Source organism: Nesoenas mayeri, assembly GCF_963082525.1.
Source record: "Nesoenas mayeri genome assembly, chromosome: 13".
NCBI classification, from domain to species: Eukaryota; Metazoa; Chordata; class Aves; order Columbiformes; family Columbidae; genus Nesoenas; species Nesoenas mayeri.
In genome coordinates, this window is record NC_137550.1 from 708,726 (window position 1) to 729,347 (window position 20,622).

The 20,622-nt window shown below is 49.0% G+C and overlaps 1 protein-coding gene across 1 annotated transcript in view; it reads left to right on the top strand.

Moving 5' to 3' along the window:
• Positions 1-11,941: 11,941 nt before the first annotated feature.
• GPC3 (glypican 3) overlaps positions 11,942-20,622 on the top strand; it is a gene marked incomplete at both ends in the record, with an annotated part of 149,630 nt that continues 140,949 nt past the window's right edge. Inside the window, one exon of the mRNA XM_080352559.1 lies at positions 11,942-12,101. Coding sequence (XP_080208685.1) covers positions 11,942-12,101 — 160 coding nt within the window. The remainder of the gene's footprint in view (positions 12,102-20,622) is intronic.

Genomic DNA, 20,622 nt, shown 5'->3' on the forward strand with positions numbered 1-20,622 from the left:
CTGGGCTCCTCATGTCTGGCACCAGCCCAACGGTGGGCTGAGCTGGGGATGCTCAGCCTGATGCCAAGCACCGGGCTCTGCCGTGCAGTGCTCTCCTGCAATTCAGTTCACCTTTAAAATACCCACAACTACTTTTTAAAACTCAGCACTTTTCTGGATCCAACCCCGTGAACACAAAAGGTTCCTCCAGAACGGTATCAAATGCCCAAGGAGGACCAGCTGACCTAGGATTATTTTTTTAAATCGAATTTGTGTGTGCATGACGATGAGGATGAGAAAACCAGGGCAGTTTGTGCATTAATTGCTTGCCAAACTGGCTAGTATTGCTAATGTGCCACCCCTTTGATGACTGGGTATAGTGATCATTTTTTAACATTGCCCATAATGGTTAAATACAGTAAATTCCTTTCAGATAAAAATATCTATACCAGCGATGTCTTTGAGTACTTGGAGATTTGGCCTGTGCTCACACTGATTCATGGAACACGGCTCAGAAACTCCCTCAGTGCCAAGTCCATGGCGCTCCAGCTCCGTTTAGCTGAGATGGTTAGAAGCAGTTTCCCAAGTTCTGTTGATGCTGAGTTGCTCGGATGAGCTGCTGCCTGGGCTGGTGTCTCTTGGGGCTGTGGGGACACAGGGGAGCCCTGGGCACCTCTCAGACACAGTCCTGCAAACGGGGTCAGCTGCCCAGCCCTGCTCCTGGCTGGGACTGCGTGGTGCAGAGGGGTTTGTGTGTCTTGCTCAAAAGGCACTGTTATTTGCTTTTTTTTTTTTCTTTTTTGTTTTTTTTCTTCCCCCAGGCTGCTTTTTGGCTGCTGTGTTCGCTGTCTGCCTGAGGCTGTTGGCTGCTTGTTGATGGCACTGAGAAACCCAGAATGGCAAAGCTCCTGCTGGGATCCCCCTCTGTGTGCTGAGCCTCGGGAGAGTCTTGCTTTCCAGCTGCTCCATCAGCTTCTGTAGAGTCTCACCTTGTCTCCATCATCATATCCTCGTGACATGGGGAGACGTTTCACTTAGGAGACACCAGACCAAGATCACAACAGTTTTTGGGTTAGGACATCCAGCCTGCTTGGTAATCAGAGGAAGCAAAAGGTGAAGTCCTTGAATAAACCTTTGTAAAAGACTTAAGACCTATAATTAAATACCAAGATAGCCTTGGCTTGTTCTGCTGTATCACAGTGAAGCTCTTGCAAGTCATATGGGATGGTCGGAGGTCTTTGTGGTAGTTACAGACTCTCCCTCTGGAAAGGCTGTGAGTGATGCATTTATAGACTATATCAATCCAGTTGATGTATTAATAGATTGAGCAATCCCTGAGCTGGCAAACTGCAGCCATGGGCTCTCCATCCTTGAAATAACAGCTGCCCAGCACAGGGCCTGATCCTGCTGTGCTCCAGCCCAGACAGTTGCTCCCTTTAACTCAAACCATGAAACTCAGTACGGTGTTGTCCAAGTGCAACCTGGTGTGCTGTTATGCTACTGCGCACTTAAAAGCTGCAAACAGTGCTAATTTAATCATTATTCTGTGTTTCCACACAGATGTTGACATTTCACTATTGTCCCAGAAATAAATGTCAAGTTATTCCCATTCAAAATGACAATTGGAATGTTCAGAGATTCCATCTGCAGCTGCATTTATAGCAGCCTGCCTGCCTGCTGAGCCAGCATTTCTAAGCAGGTTTGTGAATGGGCAGTGGTGAGTTCATGTGTGCACTAGAGAGCTACCTAGGTTAATTAATTCCCTTTCTAGCTATTATAACCTTTACAACCAGGGCAGCTGGAGGGGTAGGATTTCTCTGAAATCAGTAATTATGCACATTGTGGGACCAACTTCAGGATTTCTGCTGTTGTTGCTACCTGGAAAACAAGCAGCATTCTTGGAAAACAAGAGCTGATGGGGGATGTGAATGATCCAAACAGGACAGAGACACAATTAACTTGCAGCAAACCATAATCCAAAATCCAGTGCAGAAACACTGGCACAGTGTTTAACTTTACACTTACTCTCACCGCTCACATTGTTTTAATCTCTAGCTGTGCCTCTGAAACCCCTTCCCATGCTCTCAGCAGCTATTGAAGCACTTTTTTTTCCAGTTGAGGGCTCAGGTAAATATCTCCCTGTATCACCGAGCCAAAATGAGTGCCACACACTCAGCATTCGCCCTCTGATCCTGAGCACCACAAACCATCTCATCAGACGCCAGGTTTTCCTTGCTCAGCTGTGGAATATTTTTTCAGAGCATCTTGTCCCGCAGCCTGGCCCGGGAGGGAACGCCAGTGAGTGATCTGGGGGAGACACAGCGGGAGGTGGGATCGGGAGGGGTTTCGTCTCTTATACAGCCCCCGATCTGCTCTGACCGCTCAGGCCCTGGCGTCACTGTGCTGGTGACAGACGAGCCAGGCTGGGTGGCTTTAAGTGGCCCCACCGACGGCAAAGCTGCCAGGGCTGTTCAGCCTTGAGAAGAGGATGCTGAGGGGAGACCTTATCGCTGTCTGCAACTGCCTGAAAGGAGGTTGTAATGTGGAGGGTGTTGGTCTATTTGCCCAAGTAACAAGTGATGGGACAAGAGGAAATGGCCTCAAGTTGTGCCAGGGGAGGTTTAGATTGGATATTAGGAAAAATTTCTTCACAGAAAGGGTTGTCAGGCATTGGAACAGGCTGCCCAGGGCAGTGCTGGAGTCACCATCCCTGGAGGGGTTTAAAAGACACATAGATGAGGTTCTTAGGGACATGGTTTAATGCCAGAATTAGGTTATGGTTGGATTCTATGATCCTGAGAGTCTCTTCCAACCAAAGTATTTCTATGATTTAGGGGGAGCAAAGATCCAGGTGATGTTGATGCCCTACTTGATGGCTTTAGCGGTTGTGTGGTGTGTGTAGCCCACGGCTCGGCAGTTTACAAGGCGAAGGCAATGTTTTCTGCCAGGGCAATCTGCTCTGGAGCGGGGGACACCAAGGCAAGGAAGGGGCAGGCAAACCCTGGGGTCTCCATCTTGTAACATCTTCAAATTGGATCAAATTGCCTCCAGACCAATACAGATGGGCAAGGGGCAGAGGCAACAGGAGGCAGTTTGAAGCTGTGTTGTACAGGAGGGGGGATAATCCACCCAGTGCTTCTGATCCTGGAGATTGTGAATTAATGTCTCCTCAAGAAAAAGCCTCAGGTGACCACAAATACTTCCAGAAAAGAGACAAACCACCTCAGCTGGTCTCAGCCCAACAACACCATGAAATCAGTTGTGGCTCAACCAGTGCGCACCTGCCTTGATCTGGGTCCTGGGGCTGCTTTTTAAATTATAAGGCAGAAAATGTCCCTTTTTTGGAGGGTGGCAGCTTGCAGGGAGTGTGTTGCTTTCAGCTGTATGAGGAATTGTTGAGATTATCAGTCAGAAGCATATGGAGCCCCTGTTTCTGGAGAGTCTGAAAATGAACAAAGATGGATAATAAGAAATAATTTGAGGTTTTATTATTATTACATTTAGTGGTAGGGTTGTCTCTCTAATACTTTATATGTTTTTTCCACACTAGATAGGTGAGCTTATATTACATAATAAAAAGCTATTAGTTTTCTCAAAAGATTGTTGATTTTTTTTTCCAAATTGCTAAATTACATTTTCAATTTTATGGGAGTACTCTTTCATTTGTGCAAAATCCTGTGCTCAGACGTTTAGGCCAATCTCATCATGCAAGACTATTAGGTGAACTAATTGGATCAGTCTGACTCGTACATTTCTATCAGGAACATCTAATAAATGTGGAAATCCATTTGGAAATGAAGGCGGCGTCTTCATGTTCCCAGGACCACAAAGATTTCTGGTGTTGCAGGCACAATCTAAGCAAACCCAGTGGGAATTATCTGCTTTCCCATTAGCAACTTTGTGAAAGCTTTTTTCCAAGGTATGAACCTGAACATCTTCATAATTGTCAGAAGTTGCTAAATGCTGCGGTTTCTCAGTGATATTAAATCGATGCTAATCCTGGGAAGATGCAGGGACGTCTCTCGCAGGGTCCATTTGTGCTGTCACCGCGGTGGGTGTGAGGGTGACCTTGCCACTGTGATTCCTGATCCTTTTCAGCCCACTTATGAATTTATCTCCTTGCTGCCCCTGCAAAGCAGAGAAAAACCATTATCCCCATGCTGCCAATGGAGAGCGGTGGGAGCAAGGCGGTGAAGGAGCTCCCAAGGCCGGCTGGTCTGAGGGCATTTGAGATGGAGCTGCTGCACCCTAAATCCCAACACTTAAATGTTCACCTCTGCTTGCACGTCTTCCCTTCTGTAACGCTGCACGGCTGATGCTTAATATGCTTATGCAAGACGATCACTAACACCTTTTGTCTTGAAGTTTTTCACTTGCAAGGCTCCTGCCTGGGTTCAGCTAGGGGTTTGCACACAGACCTGCTTTTAGCGGCATCGCTCTGTAGTTTGGTGTTCGGTGGTTTTGTTGAGCGGGTCTCAGGAGGGCAGATGCTGCCGCGCTGTTTGCTGAGCGTTAGCGCTGTGCTCGCAGGGGAGCCGGGACCTCTCTGTGGCAGGATTTCTGTTTAGCACCATGTTCTGCGAGTGAGAATTGGTCTGTGTTCCCTTGGCACTTGGTAACGTGTCGTGTTGCAGAAAATCTGCAGGAAAAAGTGAACCTTTCATGCATTTGCAAGATGCTTGCATGGGCAGAGTACGTTGGTATTGGTTCAATGCTTTGTGTGCTAAAGTATCTTGCTCTTAAACTGAATGCACTTTCTCCTTGAATCACGGTCTTGCTTTCCAGGGGAAGCTAAACCAAAGCCACCCATGCTCATCCTGTGAGTACTAAATCCTGGTCACTGACGGCATTGGGATAGGTCAGTAAAACACTCATCAATTCTCACTCGTGCCAGCAGTTCCTATCAGAGCCAAACCTCTTCCTCCTCATGATCTTCCTGCTTACTCTTGCCCGAGTCACAAATGGGGACAAATCCCTGAAGGGCCATGGGTGAGACCTGAGTGCTGCCTGCTCCATGCTGCTGGGATCCGCAGGACGTTTGCTGCTGCCCTCGGAGAGGGTGCAGCGAGAGAACGGAGGGCACAGGGAGGAAAAGTCACTTGGCTCTAAGCATATATTGTTTAAATTATTCAGTTTTTCCTAAACCAGCCCATTGAACAATACATCGTGGTCACTTTTCTTTCTAAATGCTTGCACTTAGACTGAGGTTAAAATGAAGTCCTAAAATGCCACTTGCGCTTGGGTTGCTCTGGAGATGCCACCAAGCAGTGCCTTGGTCCCAGCAGCTCTTCTGCCCAAATTTCAAAGCTCTGGCTCCCATGTTTGGGCTGTACCAGCTCCAAGTGCTGCCCGGTTGGGTCCCCCACTTCCCCAGTACCACGAAGCTGATTTGAACAACCCCAAATCACTAAAAATAACAAGCTTGGGCTTATTTCTATTTGCTTTCTCCATTGCTGACCAAGCCTTCTGGAGTCATTTGTCAACAGCTTTATTCCTTCTTCATTAGAGTGGAATTTTGACCTAATTGCACTAATCCCTGAGTCTCTGGAAAATGTTTGAAGTGTCCTCCGCTCAAATAAAACCATGGATCAGGGGTGAAGCACAGCAGCTTGCTCTCCCTTTCCTTCCCATCCTGTCCCTGAAACACCCACACACAGAAAGATTTCTGCATTTGAGGAGAATTTCTACTTAAGACACCATAGGTCAGGTGTGTGCTTTTCAGTCTTATTTAAAGGGCTTGGGGGAGTCAGAAGAAACTACCTCTGCTTCACATTTATCTGCTTCTCAATTTCTGCTTAATGTTTAATAGTAATAACATAAACAAAACTCCAGCCCCCCAAAGAGCTCTTTGAGAGCCCTGACATTTACATGTTATGCACAGGAATGATATAGCATTTAAAAACAAAATAAATCTATGTAAGGTGGTTCATTATTCTAACTGACTGGAAATGAGACAAACGTGGATGTCTACTGAGGCTCCTTTTAAAAGAAATCTTCCCTTCTGTTGATATGCTGCCCTCCTCTGCAGAGGGGTGAAACCTGGCTAAGTATCCAGCAGGATAATTAGTTATTGTTTGGGAAATGCCTTCAAGTGTGTAAGTATTAAATCTTTATTTATTTTATTATTAGATTATTTGGCTTGCGCAAGAAGAATGCAATCTTAATGACAAAGCCCTTCGAGACCTCTTCATACCCTTGCAGATGCAAGTGAGGATGTTAATAAAGAGAAACTCAACACGTGCTGAACTCCGAGCCTGTCTGAGCAGGAGGGAAACTCACTCGGCTTCTTGTGTAGCTGCGGCTGGTGTCACCTCTGGGAGGGTCAGGCCATGAATGCAGCTGAAAAATACTCATCACGGCAGGGTTGCGGTCTCCCAGTGTGATGGGCTGGAGCAGGGTCAAAGGACGGAGGAGCTGATGATGGCAAGGGACACCTCTGCGTGGCTTGCGAGACCCCCACCTGGGCAGCTTTTCCTCCATGCCGTTGTGTGCAGTGACCTTCCTTCATAACAAAGAAAAGAGTGGGAAGCCCAAAAAGGAGGGAGAGAGAAGAAGGTGCTGGGGGGGAGCACAGCAAGTAGCAGAGATGTTGTCCCTCCTGCCGCACAGTGGCTGGCCACTGCGGGAGCCCATCGCTGGCCACAGAGCTGTCCTGTCATTGATGGAGGCTCTTCGTGCTGCTTGACATTGCTTTGTCCCAAGGTCTCCTCCCCGTCTGGGACTCAATGCTGCCTGAGGCTGCTCCAAATACACTGGCTCCAGCAATGACTCCTGATCTGTGTCGGTGAGGAAGAGGAATGCTGTGTCCCTCAAATTTCTTGAATTATGGCATATAAAAGTTGCCACTGAGTCACTCACCTGCTCATCTACCCACAAAGTAGTGTTTGAGGAGCAGTCTAATGCTTCTGATACCTTTGGAAGAGCCTCATTACCATGCGATTGGAGACAGCTTCTGCATGAGCCTAGCAGAAATACTCAGCTAATATATCTCTTCACAGAGTTTTTGCATGTAATATTAAGCATTAAAATAATTTAATAAGGCATAAATCAGGTTTTATGTGGTGCCACTGCACAGGAAAAAAGTACTCCTGGAAAGGCACTTGAATACGTCGTGGCCTCCTTTGGAGTGGGAGCAATTTATATATTCAATATAACTTCTATTGGTTCTGCTGTAAATCCCACCTCAAAGCTTGTTTGCTCTTTGCATCTTACAGCAGGACTTCAGGAGTGTGTGCAGCCACATAACTCTTACTGGTCCGCAAAGATCCAGCCTTGCTTTGCACTTAGAGCATGCACTGGGCGCCACGTCGTCTGTTGCTTTGGCTGCTTGCGGAGCTCACTCTGTGCTCCTGTGGGGAAATGGGTTAAACCCCCAGTGCTCCCCATGGCTGCGCTGAAGCTGTCAGTCTGCTGGCTCTGTGCAGGGCTGGCTCACAGCAGTGCCCAGTAATTTTACATCCCAGCTCCCGCACGAGCGGAGTGCCCGTGGCCTGACAGCCCCAGGCTGGTAATTGTTGGCAGCACTTCATTTTTGTAGGTGTATGCTCTGGGTTGATCCCTTCTGGGCTGTCTTCTGGCAGCATCTCTTCAGCTGATTAGTCATTGAGATCATGATAAATGAAAATATCAGCTTGAGAAATGTCTGCCCTGTGCTCCCAGCAGAGGCAGCAGTGCACAGTGAATAGTTTTCTCCATTTCTTCTGCTTTGATTCATCTCAGGTGATTCTCTCCTGCTCGGGAGCCCTCGGGGATGGGTCTGCCAGCGCTCAGCCTCGCTCACTGTGAGCTGCAGAAGAGATGGGAATTGCAACCGAGGCAGTGGTGAGGAGCGCTACAAACATCCTCCCTCCCAGACGGCTGCGGCCCATGACCAGCACGCCCCAAACTCCAACATGCTGCAGGTTTCGTCCTTTCATAATGTGTTTTGGGTCCTCCAGAGATGGGGAGGGGGGTGTGGAAAAGCTTTTGAGCCACATCTTCTGTGTCAGTTCATTTCTGGTTTTACCAATAATTGGATGGTTAGCTGTAAATCTAGCTGCCCCCTGCAAAACTTGTGTCTTATCTACAGTTAAGAGATAGTTTGGAAAAGTTTGGGTCTGGCTGGGATTTTGTCCCATGAAATATTCTACAATTTCAGAAAGTTTTCTGTCCCATAGTGGGAGAGAAGATTTTCAAAATCTTGTAAATGAAGGGGAAATCCCCAAGACTGGAGTGCAGAGATTTTCCAGGGCTCTGGGAGGCATTTCTGAGGTGAGTGTGACTGAAACTGGTACATACTTGCAAAAAACCTCCAGTTCTGAGGTATTTCATTTTTGGAGAGGTAAAGTAGTCTGTCCAGGTATTCTTGATGTACAGCTCTATTGGCATCTGCAGTGTCCTGAAGTGATGCATCTCTCTGAAGGCTTCGCTGCTTCTGCTGTTTGATCTGCTCCCAACAAACTCCAGAGAGCTAGTGATTTATCAGCCACTGCTTTTTGGGGTGAGGAAAAGGCTAATGCTTTATGAATCTATCAGCATTCCTGTATGGCACATGGAATACAACATCCTGCCAAGGAGGGGAGGGATGTTTGCTACCTGGCAATCCATCATCTCTCCCAGTGCCCCATGGCAAATGCACTTTTCTTTTTTCCATCAAACAGCGTGTGAGTAGTGTTTTATAGCGAAGAGATTCTCCCTTCTCCTCCTCCACAAGTAGTTATTAAACCCTACAAATGCAGCTTCTGCAGGATGCAGGATAAGATGGAAAGGGTCATTCTGACAGGGAGAAGCCATCATTACCTGCAGCTCTTGATTTCAACAGGACATGCAAGATCTCAAGCCGTGCAGCTGGGCCATGGTCAGCACAGCGTGATCACAGCAGGGATGAGAAAGCCAGGCCAGAACATGCCCATGCAGGCTGACAGGTATTTGCTAAAGCATGGACATGTGTCAACAGATGCTCGAGGTTTTCTCTTTTCTCCCCTGCCCCACGGTGATTTCCTCTGCTATAGGCACGGCTCAGCTCACCTCGTCCCCATGGAGCTCGCCCATCCCTTCCGTAGAGGAAGAGCAAGTGAAATGTGTTGATAGCCTGGTGAGTGTCTACTAGAGAGTATGAATCCCTCTCCTACATGTCTCCTTGGTGTTTTAATTGATTCAGGGTTTTCCCAGTGGAGAACTTCATAAGAGCATTTGATAAAATCAGCTACACGCGATCCTGCCTCTCATTACTTACAGGCTTGAGGCAGGTGGATGATTAAGTGAAATTTTTATGGTATGAGCAGTTGTAACAAAGGAAATTATCATCCTGGATATGAGACAACGACTTGGCTCTTACTACATCTGCTGGCAGACAAGTAACCCAGTGACTTTGCCTCTGATCTTGGAGCAAGTCGTCTGCTTTTTCCTCTGGGACAAACCTGCACTGGCTCCCCTTGGACATTAAAAGGACAAGACACGTGGACGTGCGGCGCTCAGGAAAATTGCTTTAGACCTTCTTTGGGCTGTTGTGGTCCTGATGGACGTGGGAGTGTCTGCTATTGTCACCCAGAGAACGCCTCTGCAGGCACGGTGTGGAGAGTGCCCTTCGGGCTCAGGAACTGGCTTCTGACATAGCTCCTTGTTGATAAACTTTATTTTTGCAGGGAGTCATTGTCAAGATAATGACAGATCCCACTGTGAAGCCAGATGCAGTAAAGGGCAGTAATGTTGTTTTCTAATTTGGTTTGAAATCTTAAAGCATTTCCTCATCTTAGCAGAGATACCTAAATGCCACCTATTTGGCGCTGTATGTAATTCTTTGCTGTAATGGCATGCTTGACAGTATCCGTGTACTTACCTGGAACAGTAAAAGCCTCCTGTACTTAATGAAATACACGCAGCAGGTTTGAAGATGAACACAGGGTATGCTCGAATGCCTTTTAGACAACTGTAATTCAGACCATAAACATAATATAGATTGCAATAGTGTATATAAAGGAGTGCTTCAAATACCAGCCTTTGTATTCTGCAGTTCAGCCCAATTGATTTCTAACCTAAAGCAATACTGTACCCAAAACACAAACTGTTGCATAAACATAACAAATCCATCACCAAGTCAATGAAGAAGATGCAGAAAAGATATATGAACTATCTAGCACTACTTGGCTCACATGGGCTGAAGCACATGTCGTGGTCTTTCTTGTAAGGAACCAGGAGAAATGAAAATGTGTGAAGGATGAATCCTCAGCCACATCACGGGGCGCAGGCTGGCGCTGCTGCCCGCTGAAATCGGGAGCAGTTTGCACTGTGGAGCACCTGCTCCCCTGAGCTAAATGAAGTTTCCAAATTCCTGCAAAGCAGGACTTTTTGCTGCCCGGTTAATGCGAGTTTTGTCAGCCGTGCTTACTAGACACAATAAATGTATAATAAATAGTGCAGTCTGCGGACAGCAACAGGCTCCGACAATCCATTAACCAACAAGACGTGTCGCACATTCCAGCTTATTAGTCTCATATCCATAATATATTTTAACAATGTCTCCCTGGCAGGCATTTTCTTAGAACAAACATACAGGCTGGACTTCCATTTTTCATCCCTCTTCAAAATTTCAGAGTGGGAAAGAGCTGGTAGCAAGCCATTAGCGATAATTTGATCCTGTGCTTGCACTAGAAATTTAAACCAGATTTTTTTGGTGTGTTTCTGCTGAAGCTTGCTCCCTCATTGCTTGGCCCTGCAGAAGCAGCACTGTGCAGGCTGGGGGTGAGCAGTGAGGAGACAGGCTGGGCAAACACCATTTTGGCAATTTTTTGTATGTGGCCCTTGCTTTTTAAACGAAGCTTTCCTTCACGCCACCCTGCCTGCTTCTCTTTTTATACAGCTCCTTGCCAAGCAATGAGCAGCAGGGGCCCCTTCCAGGTGAGCACTCCTTGCTGGTATTTCGGGTTTTTTACTGGTGGGACAGAGCGGGGCCGCCCTGGATGCAGCTGTGTCTGCACCGAGGGTCCCTGTGGCTGGGGGATGCAGGGTCCTGCCAGGCCTGGGGGTCCCTGTGCGGGTTCATCTTGGTGAGTGAGGGCTGGAAACTGGTGGGGAGCTGGCCTTGGTGGAGCAACCCAGCCTGCGCAGGCACGGCTGCCGGATTCCAGCGGAGCCCCTCGGATAACTCGCCCAGCACTCACCCAGGGACAGCCCAGGCTGTGGGTCGGGTGGGAATGGGGGTGGCTGTGGTGGGGCTAAGCTCTCCCCACGGCTCACCCTGCGCACAGCGGGCGCTCAAGAGGTGGTTTAGTTATTCCCGGCACAGCACAAAGAACTCGCACTCCACGTGTACGTGCAAACCAGAGACCACGCAGCCTCTGCACCCCACGCCAGACGCACGCGTGGCACCGGGCAGGTGGCACAGACAGCACCGGGGAGCGCCGGAGCGACACCCGGACCCGCGTGACCCCGCAGCGCTGCTGGCCCGCGCGAACACGGAGCAGCTGCTGCCAGCGGCGGGGCCACACCCCAGCGCGCGCACGGGGCCACACCCCAGCGCGTGCACGGGGCCACACCCCAGCGCATGCACGGGGCCACACCCCAGCGCGTGCACGCGGCCACACCCCAGCGCGTGCACGGGGCCACACCCCAGCGCGTGCACGCGGCCACACCCCAGCGCGCGCACGGGGCCGCAGCGCGGGACTGTTCGTGCGGCAGGTGGGGCGCGCGCCGGGCGGGGCAGGGTGGGGCAGCCTCCCGCGCGCGCCGCGGAGCCAATGAGCGCCGGGGCGGTGCCGCGCGCTGGGCAAGTTTGCCGGTACCGCAGCGGGCACCAATCAGCTCAAGGGCCGGCTCGGGCGGGGGCCAATGGGCGCGCGGCGGGGCGGGCTGGGGCGGTGCGCGCGGAGCCCGTCCCGGTCCCGGCGCTGAGCTCCGGTGCGCAGCAGCTGGTCCCGGTGAGAGCCGGCCCGCGGGGGGATGCCGGTCGGTGCGGTGTAGAGGAGCGCCCCGGTGCCCCGGGAGGATGTCGGGGAGCGGCGCAGCGCTGCTGCTGTTGCTGGCCGCCCTGCTCGGTGCTCCGCGGAGTGCGCAGCCGGCGGGGGAAGCCGCCTGCCGCTCGGTCCGCGCCGCCTTCCAGGTGCTGCAGCCCGGAGCAAAGTGGGTGCCCGAGAGCCCCGTGCCAGGTGAGACCGCCGGGCCCCGTGGCTTGCTGGCCGTTCCCTCCCGGGGCTCGCCGGTGCCCTGAGGGTGGCGGTTTGCCGTGCCCGGGGGCTGTTCGGGTGCGGGGCGACACGGCTTCGCAGCCCGGGAGGGGAGCGCGGGGAGGTCGCTGTGCGGCTGCGGGACCTGCGGAGCCGGGTGCGCGCTGCCCGCTCTCCCGCAGGGAGCTGCTCTGTCCCGGCTGCGGGGCTGCCGGCCGCTCGGGGACGGCGACCGCCGGGTTCCGCGCTTCGGGGGCCGCTCCGGGTTAAAACGGAGTCTGCGGTTACGTCCCTGCCATGGAAATCTGCTGGCTGAGCGGGGTTCTTGCTGTCCGTTTTTTTGTTTTGTTTTGTTTTTTTCGGAGGGATCTTTTACCTGGAGGACGCTTATGTGCGAACTTCTGCTGCCGGGCAGAGCTGTGCGCTGCCTGCCGAACCGGCCGCCCTCTGCTGCCGGGCGCGCTTGTCCGGTGCTCGGTGCCTGGTAGAGCGCGGCAGCCCCGCCAGCGAGCGGAGCCACCGCGCACCCGCCGCGTCTCTGCTGGTCCTGGGGCTGCCGGAGCTGTTTCCACAGCGCAGCGTGTGCCAGGCAGCGCTGTGATGAGCAAAGCTGTCAGCTGAGGAGAATCCTGCTCTGGAGCGAGACTCCGGGAGCATCCAGACCCGCATCCCCAGCCTGAGCTCAAGGGCTGCCACAGCTCCAGCAAACGGGGCTGCAAACAGGCGGCAGTGCGTTCTGTGTGCCGGGTTGTTACCCATTTGGACGAGGTGTTAACTCTGCTGTGCAATTCGCCTGTGTGGTGCCGCACCAAATCTCACCACCTACATCCTACAAGGCTGCTTTCAGTATATATGCTGTGTGCTTATTTTAAAATGTGAGCGAAATAACTGAGTGCTGTGGCTTTTAAAGGTCCCTTTTCAGCTTTTTGGTAACTAGGGAGTGCCGGCTCCTCCAGGTGGGTGGCTGTGCGCTCAGAGTGTGTGTACACAAGGCGATAGGATTTGATAGCTGTGTTACAGAGCTGCCTGGAGAGCTCAGGTGCTGTGTGTTAGGTTAAATACGCAGCAGCAAATAACCGCCCTGAAAAGCTTGAGATCAAAGTATGAAAAGAAAAAGGTAACAGGCAAATGTGACAGGCAGGGGAGGTGCAATGACATCATTGCCAGCACTAGCTGCTTTTAATAATGATGTGTTGAGTTATGTTTCTTGTATTCAGTGTTGCACAGGCCAGAAATACACGACTTGCTTCAGCAACGATCTGCTGCAGCACAGGAGAAAGGGGGGAAGCAGGGTGCCCAGGGCTGCGACTGCAAGGTCTTGTCTGCTGGTGCAAATCCCAAATCTTCTGCTCTGTAGAGCTGCAGCGATGCCTCAGCTTACCACCAGCTGTGAGATATAGAGGGAGAATTTAGATTAAAGTCTTGGTTAGAAAGCACCTCCCTTGCTGCCCAGGGAAGTGGTAGAGTCACCATCCCTGGAGGGGTTTAAAAGGCGTTTAGATGAGGTTCTTATGGACATGATTCAGTGGTAGAGTTAGGTTATGGTTGGCTTGATGATCCTGAGGGTCTCTTTCAGCTGAAGTGATTCTATCCCTTCCAATCCTTACATCCCCTTCCCATGTAATTTTTGGCTCTTCATGCTCCCATCAGACTAGCTGCAGGAGGAGCATTTCGTCTCTCCCCATCCTGCAGGACCTCAGTCTCCTGGTCAGCATGGAGCCAGCACTGGAAATACTTTGCGATTAAACGTTTGTAGGGGAGCTGCAGGGAGGCAAAAGAGCTGCTCTTATTGCCACTAAAATGACAAATTCTGTTGTTTGTAATCAAAGAAATACCTTCCTGTGCTGCTGCTGTGAGAGTCAGTGAAATAACTTTCTTGGAGCTTTTGCCTGGGCATCTTCCTTTCCCAGCAGGATTCAGGTTGCTGGAGTTGCTCAGTTGTGCTCTTGCTGCCCTGGGAGCCCTGTCCACATCCGTGGTCTTCAGGAGGTGGAAGGAGCCCTTTGCCTCTCTGCAGAGCCTGTGGGTAGCTGGATCAATATCTCGTAATAGGGCTGGTGTTTCAAGTGAATGCTTCCAGCTTGTTATGGTGATAAAGTTCCCACATATCAAATAGAAAGTGGATTTTACATTTGCCTAAGTACATAAACTTGAGCATAATTACAGCAATGACTGCTTGCTTATACCTCAGATCTGGCCCATCTTGCATGACTCTGTGTAGTAATTACACTTCAGAGGACTTGCTTCTCCTGGTAGCAGCTGCATAAATCTCTGTAATAGGGGAACATCACTCAAGGACTATTTCCCAGGCTTCTGTTTATTGCTTTTCTTCCTTTCATACATCTGTCAATTAAAAAAAAAAAAAGTTTTGGAGTTGCCAGCCACAAATCACTGTGGAATCAATTCTGAAAACCTTTGCCTATAGATCATATCACCCCGGAGAAACTGAGGGTTTAAAAAACTTACTTAAAATGCAAACAGAAAAAAATGACTCCTGGAAGCCACATTTTGCATTAAGAGCGGTCGTGGCTGAAGGCTTAAGCAGAGGAAATGCTGCTGAGTTGCAACACATGCATGAGAAATGTCCCGCAGCTCCATTTTACTGGATCAGTGGTGCGTGGGCTGGGGGGACATGGGCACAGTGCTCCCATAGGAGAGCCCAGCCACACCAGGTGGATATTTTTAATTAAAAAAATGCGAGGGAAGTGTCGTGCTGTTTCGTGAGCAGTATTAATGTTCCGGGAGCAGTCGTAGCTGGAGGCGTGCATCAGGCAGTGAGCAGAAACTTGGTCTCCTCCGGTTCTGCAGCCTGGGGACCAGGTTTTTGCAGCTCTGGAGCACGCTTTGGCACGCTTGGAGGTGGGGAGCAGCACGACCCAACTCCTGTCAGCTGTGGCTGACTGTTTGGAGGGGTGGGAGGATGTAATAATTCATGCCAACGGTTTGAGCTAGATGAGGAGCCTGGTGCTGGAGAGGAGCAAAGGCAGCATGATAGGAAAACACTTTCCACAGGCTTTTCTGAAGTGGAAACTTCATGCCAGCTCGTGAGCCAACGACTTAATAACTGTGCTGGGGCGACTTAATAACTAAATTATTTTTTTTCTTACACTACCTGTCTTGGTTTTCTCCTTCCTTTTGTCTTTTCCCTGCATAATTTCTCAGGTATAAACAGTAACTTGAATTACAGTTTTTTTTCCCGGTCTGTTTTTTCTCTCATCTTTGCTATTCGGATTTCTTTGTGTTAGTGGTGACACCGCGGATAATTGGGCTGGTGTGTGTGGGTAGAGGGGAAGGGGTGAGTTGCTGCCTTGCTAAGATGGGGAGAGGGGATGGGTGCCTCTGCCCCTCATTGCGTGGAAGCTGAGGAATATTGTTCTCAGCAGAAATATCTGCTGGTGGGTCCGTCTTCCTCCTCCCACAGCACAGTGCAGTTTCTAGCTTTTTGTTCATTCTCTTTGATGGAAGCAAATATGGATTTGCCCTAAGAAAACAGAGGAGGCAAACCTTTTGCTTTTGGAGTTGAGGTGTAAAGCTTGACAGCTGGCTGGCCGAGCACGGCAAACTTCCTTCTCTCTTTTATTTTCTTTTCTTTTTGACAGCTGGTATGTGCCAACATCCCAACTCTTCCCGCTGGCCTCAATGCACCTTTGCTTGTGAGCTGGCTCCCTTTGTACTCCTGCTCTATTATCGTGTTTTTCCTGAGTGGGACTAATGATACTCCTCCCTGTGCAGCCTTTCCATTTAGCTTAGTATGGTGGTTTAAGATCTTAGTTTACTAGATAATTGAGTTTTCTGTTCTTAATTATTTCAGGCCTGCAAGTTGCTCTCTTGATAGTTAAGAGAGCAGGAGCAGAACCCTAAAATTTAGTAACCTCCCCAGGCAGTGGTTTTATAGTGAGATCATTAAGTTTATTTTTTTTCCCAGGGGTTAATTTGAACAACATCCTGAACAGTGTTCTTCAGAGTCTTTGGAATGGCTGTAGAGTACGTGCGTGTGACTGTAATGACTGTGTGTGGTGAGTGGATGCCCACAAATTAACTCCGTATTTTTGATGACAGCATTGTTGATCCATTTGTACATTTTTTAGGAGGAAACTCTTACTGTGTAAAACCTTTTTATTTTCTCCGTAACTTCTTTTAGAAGATGTGATGTTATAGAGTGTTATATTTGTGTGGCAATTGTCTGGCCAACATTGTAAGACTTGAGGGGGAATCCAGAGTCGTATTGCCTTGTGACACACAAGGTGGAATCGAAAATAAAGGATAATTAAGCAGTAATAAATATCCCATGTAGTACTAATGCTATTCCAACTTTAATCATCTATTGAATGAGGTTGGTTTATAATTTGTATCTCCTTAATTAGATTTTAAAAAGATCAGCACTTAACCCAGGTTCTGAGCAGTTGCATCTCCTGTTCCCCAAAAATTCTGAGCATTAAAAGCCAGTTTCAAACCGATTCATGAGCCCCTACACACATAATTTAACAGAAGGTTTTTAATTAAAGAAAAAAAAAGTATTGAAACAGTTGTGGCAAAATCCACTATATTTAAAGGTTGAATCACTGCTTTTATCTGCTTGAAGCATGATGCGGACTGTGAAACAATTAGAGAAAGAAGATTAACACAAAGCTGCAGCTTTATGGGTAATATTAACAGACTGGTGAGCTAAGAGGGCAGGATGAAGCCCTCTGACATTTCCAGACTGCAGAAGGTGAAGATGCCGCTGCACGGGGTAGCAGAGCCCTCCCGTCACATGGGGATAAGGCTGCGGGAATGTAACATTAAGCAGAGCCAGGTTCTCATTTTTGCAGTGCCTGGGGTGAATTTTTGGGGAATGTTAATCTGATTTAAGCTGCTGTTGGATCTGGGTGGGCAGGCTTGTATGCCCCAGTGGAAAGCACGGCTTGTCTGCCTATATCGGATGACAGGATTGGAGCGATCCTGGGATGCTTAAAATCAAAACACAATCCTTAAGCCTCATGAAGGAGTCACAACTGCCTGTGGATGATCTCAACAGGCTTTTTTTTTTGACATTTATTCCACTTAAAAGTTTTTCACTTCTGCTGTGCTAACCACCTGTCTGTGGGAATAATTATACATCAAAGTAAAATTTAATGCTTTAGATTCGCTGCTAGCCAGTCTTTGGTAGAACTTCCCTGTGTCAGAAGAAGGAGCAAGAGGGAGAGAGTGCTGCTGAAATTTCTGCAGCCGTGAAGATTGGTTCTGTTGGCTAGGAGAGTATGCACAATCACTGCAGCATTTACACTGCTGCTCCCCAAGATGGCATAAACGGCCCGGCGCTGCGAGGGTGCCTGGCATCCCTGCGCCCGTGGAAGGGGCCACATCCAGCTCCTCCTCACCCGTGCGAGTTGGGTGTCGGAGGGTCAGGCTCCGGTCCCTAGCATTGCATCAGTATCACTGATCTTGCAAGGATTGGCAGGTGAGCATCAAAATGCAATTTAATAAAACTGTTGGAGTAATTCACGGGACACTTTCTTTCAAAAATGATTTTGTATTGATTTATAGCAAAAGGAGGAGGTTGTTTGCAAGGACTGAGACTGGCATTACAAGGTGTAATGACTTGAAACTTTCAGAAAAAGAGGGGGTGTGTGGGCTGGGAGATAAAAACAGTCTTAACAGTAAGGGCCATTAGGCATGGGAATGGGCTTTGCTATCTTGCAAGTTGGAGCTATCACTGGAGGTGTTTGTGTTAGATAAAATGTCTAGAGGGGGTAGACTGGGAGGCAGTGGGTTGGATTTGATGACTCACAGGACCTTTTCCATTGTGTTTATGCAGCCAAAAAATGTGTGGCAGTTTAATTCATGCTAGTGTCTGGTCCATAAGCTTGTGGTGTTGTCCCAAGCATTTGAGTCTCTGCATCCACCATGCTTCTGGAGCACCCACAGCTTGCACAGGTCTGAGCACTTGGGGTGCAGGATCTGGGTTTCTTGGGTGATGCTGCAGCAGGAGCGCAGAAGAGGGTCCTCCAAGCAATGGCATGAATAGACCTCCAACATATTTGCTGACTGAAAAGCTCTGTCCCTGTGTCATTGATGTCTATGGGGTCAGTGGGGTGCGTTAGTGGCTCCTGGGGGACTGGGCTCCTGGGCATCAAAACCTCCTTTCCTTACTGCTGGGACTTACAGATGGGGCTGCTTGGGTCTGCTCGCCATCTGGGAAAATAGCCGGCAGATGGGCGTCAGGCCCCTGTTCCCTGGCTCTCTGTAGCAATGCGCTGCCCCAAGAAGGACTCTGTCCCCGGTGGCCGATAAGAGCCTGTATTGACCTGTTGCATTTACTGTGACGTTTCTGGTCACCGGAGTTAGTTGGCTATCTCTGTAAAACGTTTTAAGCTGTCAGAGTTAATTCCTGGGCTCTTTCCTCCTCCTCTGTGGTTGCTCTCCTACAGCATGTGTCTGTCTTTCTTTACTTACTTCACAAAAAGCAAAATCCATTTAAGGGGAGAAATTGGCTTAATTGCTAAAAAGAAGGATGGGAGGTGAGTAGGTGACCTTGCTGCTTCCTATCCCTGGCGTTCACTCGCACAGCTCTCTTAATTGCCGACTCTCAGATTGTCTGTATTGGTATTTCCATTAATCGTGGAAGGCTATTTTTTTTTTTTTTAATTTGAAATGTGACCTAATATAATAAATATAGGAGGAAATAAGGTTTGTATTAGCAATAAATTTATGGCTGTATTGTAGTGTTAAAGGGACCGTGCTAAGCCTTTTTGCGGTGTAAATTGACTTGGATTTGACTTTAAAAAACCTCTTAAACTTGCTGCTCTATAACTGCTTCTCTCATTAATGCAGTGTCTTGCTGTTACATGGTTTTATGGTCCCTGCTATTTTTTTCAATGCATGAAATACCTGTCGCTGTGCTCCTCTGGCATGGGGCAGCTCACAAACTGCTGAGCCTCCATCTTTAGATGTCAGTGGTGCTGAGTCTGTCGGAGGGCTTGATGGAGGAATTTGTGCTGCGTACTCTGCTTTGTTGAAGGGAAAACTGAGGCACCGGGTAGGGATGGTGGTGTGGGTCACCCTTTGCCATGTGCTGTTTTGCAGCCATGGCAGGACTTGCAGTGGTTAAAGCTCCTTTTGCACGTGAAATGCGTGTCAGACGAAGTGTTTAATGTTGTTTTTCCCAGGCTGTGCCAGGGGAAGGGCTGGGGCTGGAGGAAGGAGGGTTTCTGCTGTGGCTGAGCCCTGACAGCTGGTTTTCTCGCTGCGGTGTGCATTGCTCCTCTGCAGCAGGTACACGGTTGAACTGACATTAGTATTAATCCCATTCTTCTAGAGTACACTTGCAAAAGTGAGTTTTGACACTTTCTAGTAATTAGTGAGACAGTGGATGTGAGTAATCCCTCTAGAGCAAAGACCTAATTTACCAAACTTGCTTTTATTGAGGGGAATAAAAACCTCCGTAGCAAAAGGGAAGTCGGAATGAGGGTTGAGAGGTGTGTGGAGCCTTCAGCCCTGTCTGGGCTATTGGTCCCTGGCTTGGGGGCTGCTTGCTAATCCTGGTTCTAGGCAGTGCTGAGCCTAATGGGAAGCTGCTCCTGCAGCCGGGGGCACGCTGCAGTTTGGGTGGCAGATACTGAAATGGGGGGTTCTTGCTGCTGCCTGGCTCTGGATAGCTGGTTTTAATGGAGTTGTTGCTTACTGTTCCAGTTTCTAACAGCAGCATTAGATTAGATGTAGTTTTGCATGATGAGGGCCACAGTTTGCTATTGAAAGTTGATTGAGAATGAGACTTTTTGTTGCTGCCGCTTCTATCTCTTCTGTTACGCGAACCCAAAATATGTTTGTTTTTTTTTCTTAATTTTATTTATCACCTTTTAGCTAGCAATACTTCTCTTAAAATTGTCTATTCCTTCCAGGAGTGAGAGCTTTGGGAATGTCAAAAACCAAAGTTTAGCATCACTGACCAGTGCTTTGAGTTGCAGATTGAACTGCCAGAGCAAGTGATGTTCCTTTTGCCGTTGTCCCCTGTTTTTTTTCTCTACCGTTCTGTTGCCGGGGTGGAGGTGCTGCCCATGCATTCCTGCAGCCACATGTCTGCTGCTGAAAACTTGTCCTTTGCAGTGCTCAGGGTGTGCCTCAGCCCTGTCCCTCTGCAGTGGCACTTGCACAAGTGAAGTGATGGACCTTGGGCTTTCCCTGTTGCAATGGAGGAAGGATGGGATGGTGAAATAGCTGGGAGGACTCAGGAGCTGTATGATGTTTAGAAGTCTGCACTAAAAAGAAAAAGTAAATTGTTATTGTTGTGCCCTCCTGTTGTTACTGTTATTGCTGTAGATGCAAAAGGATCGAGATCCCAGGCAAATAACACAGTTATTATTTAAGTTGTTTTAAATCTTTATGCAAATTACAAGCATAGCTTGTGCGCTGAGCTACGCACGTTGCTCTGCTCATAGTAAATCCACAGCTTCAAATCCTGGCTCCTTTTTCCATGTCCTGCTTCATCTCCTCTGGCTGCCTGCTGCTCTTTGCAAAGGTCCTG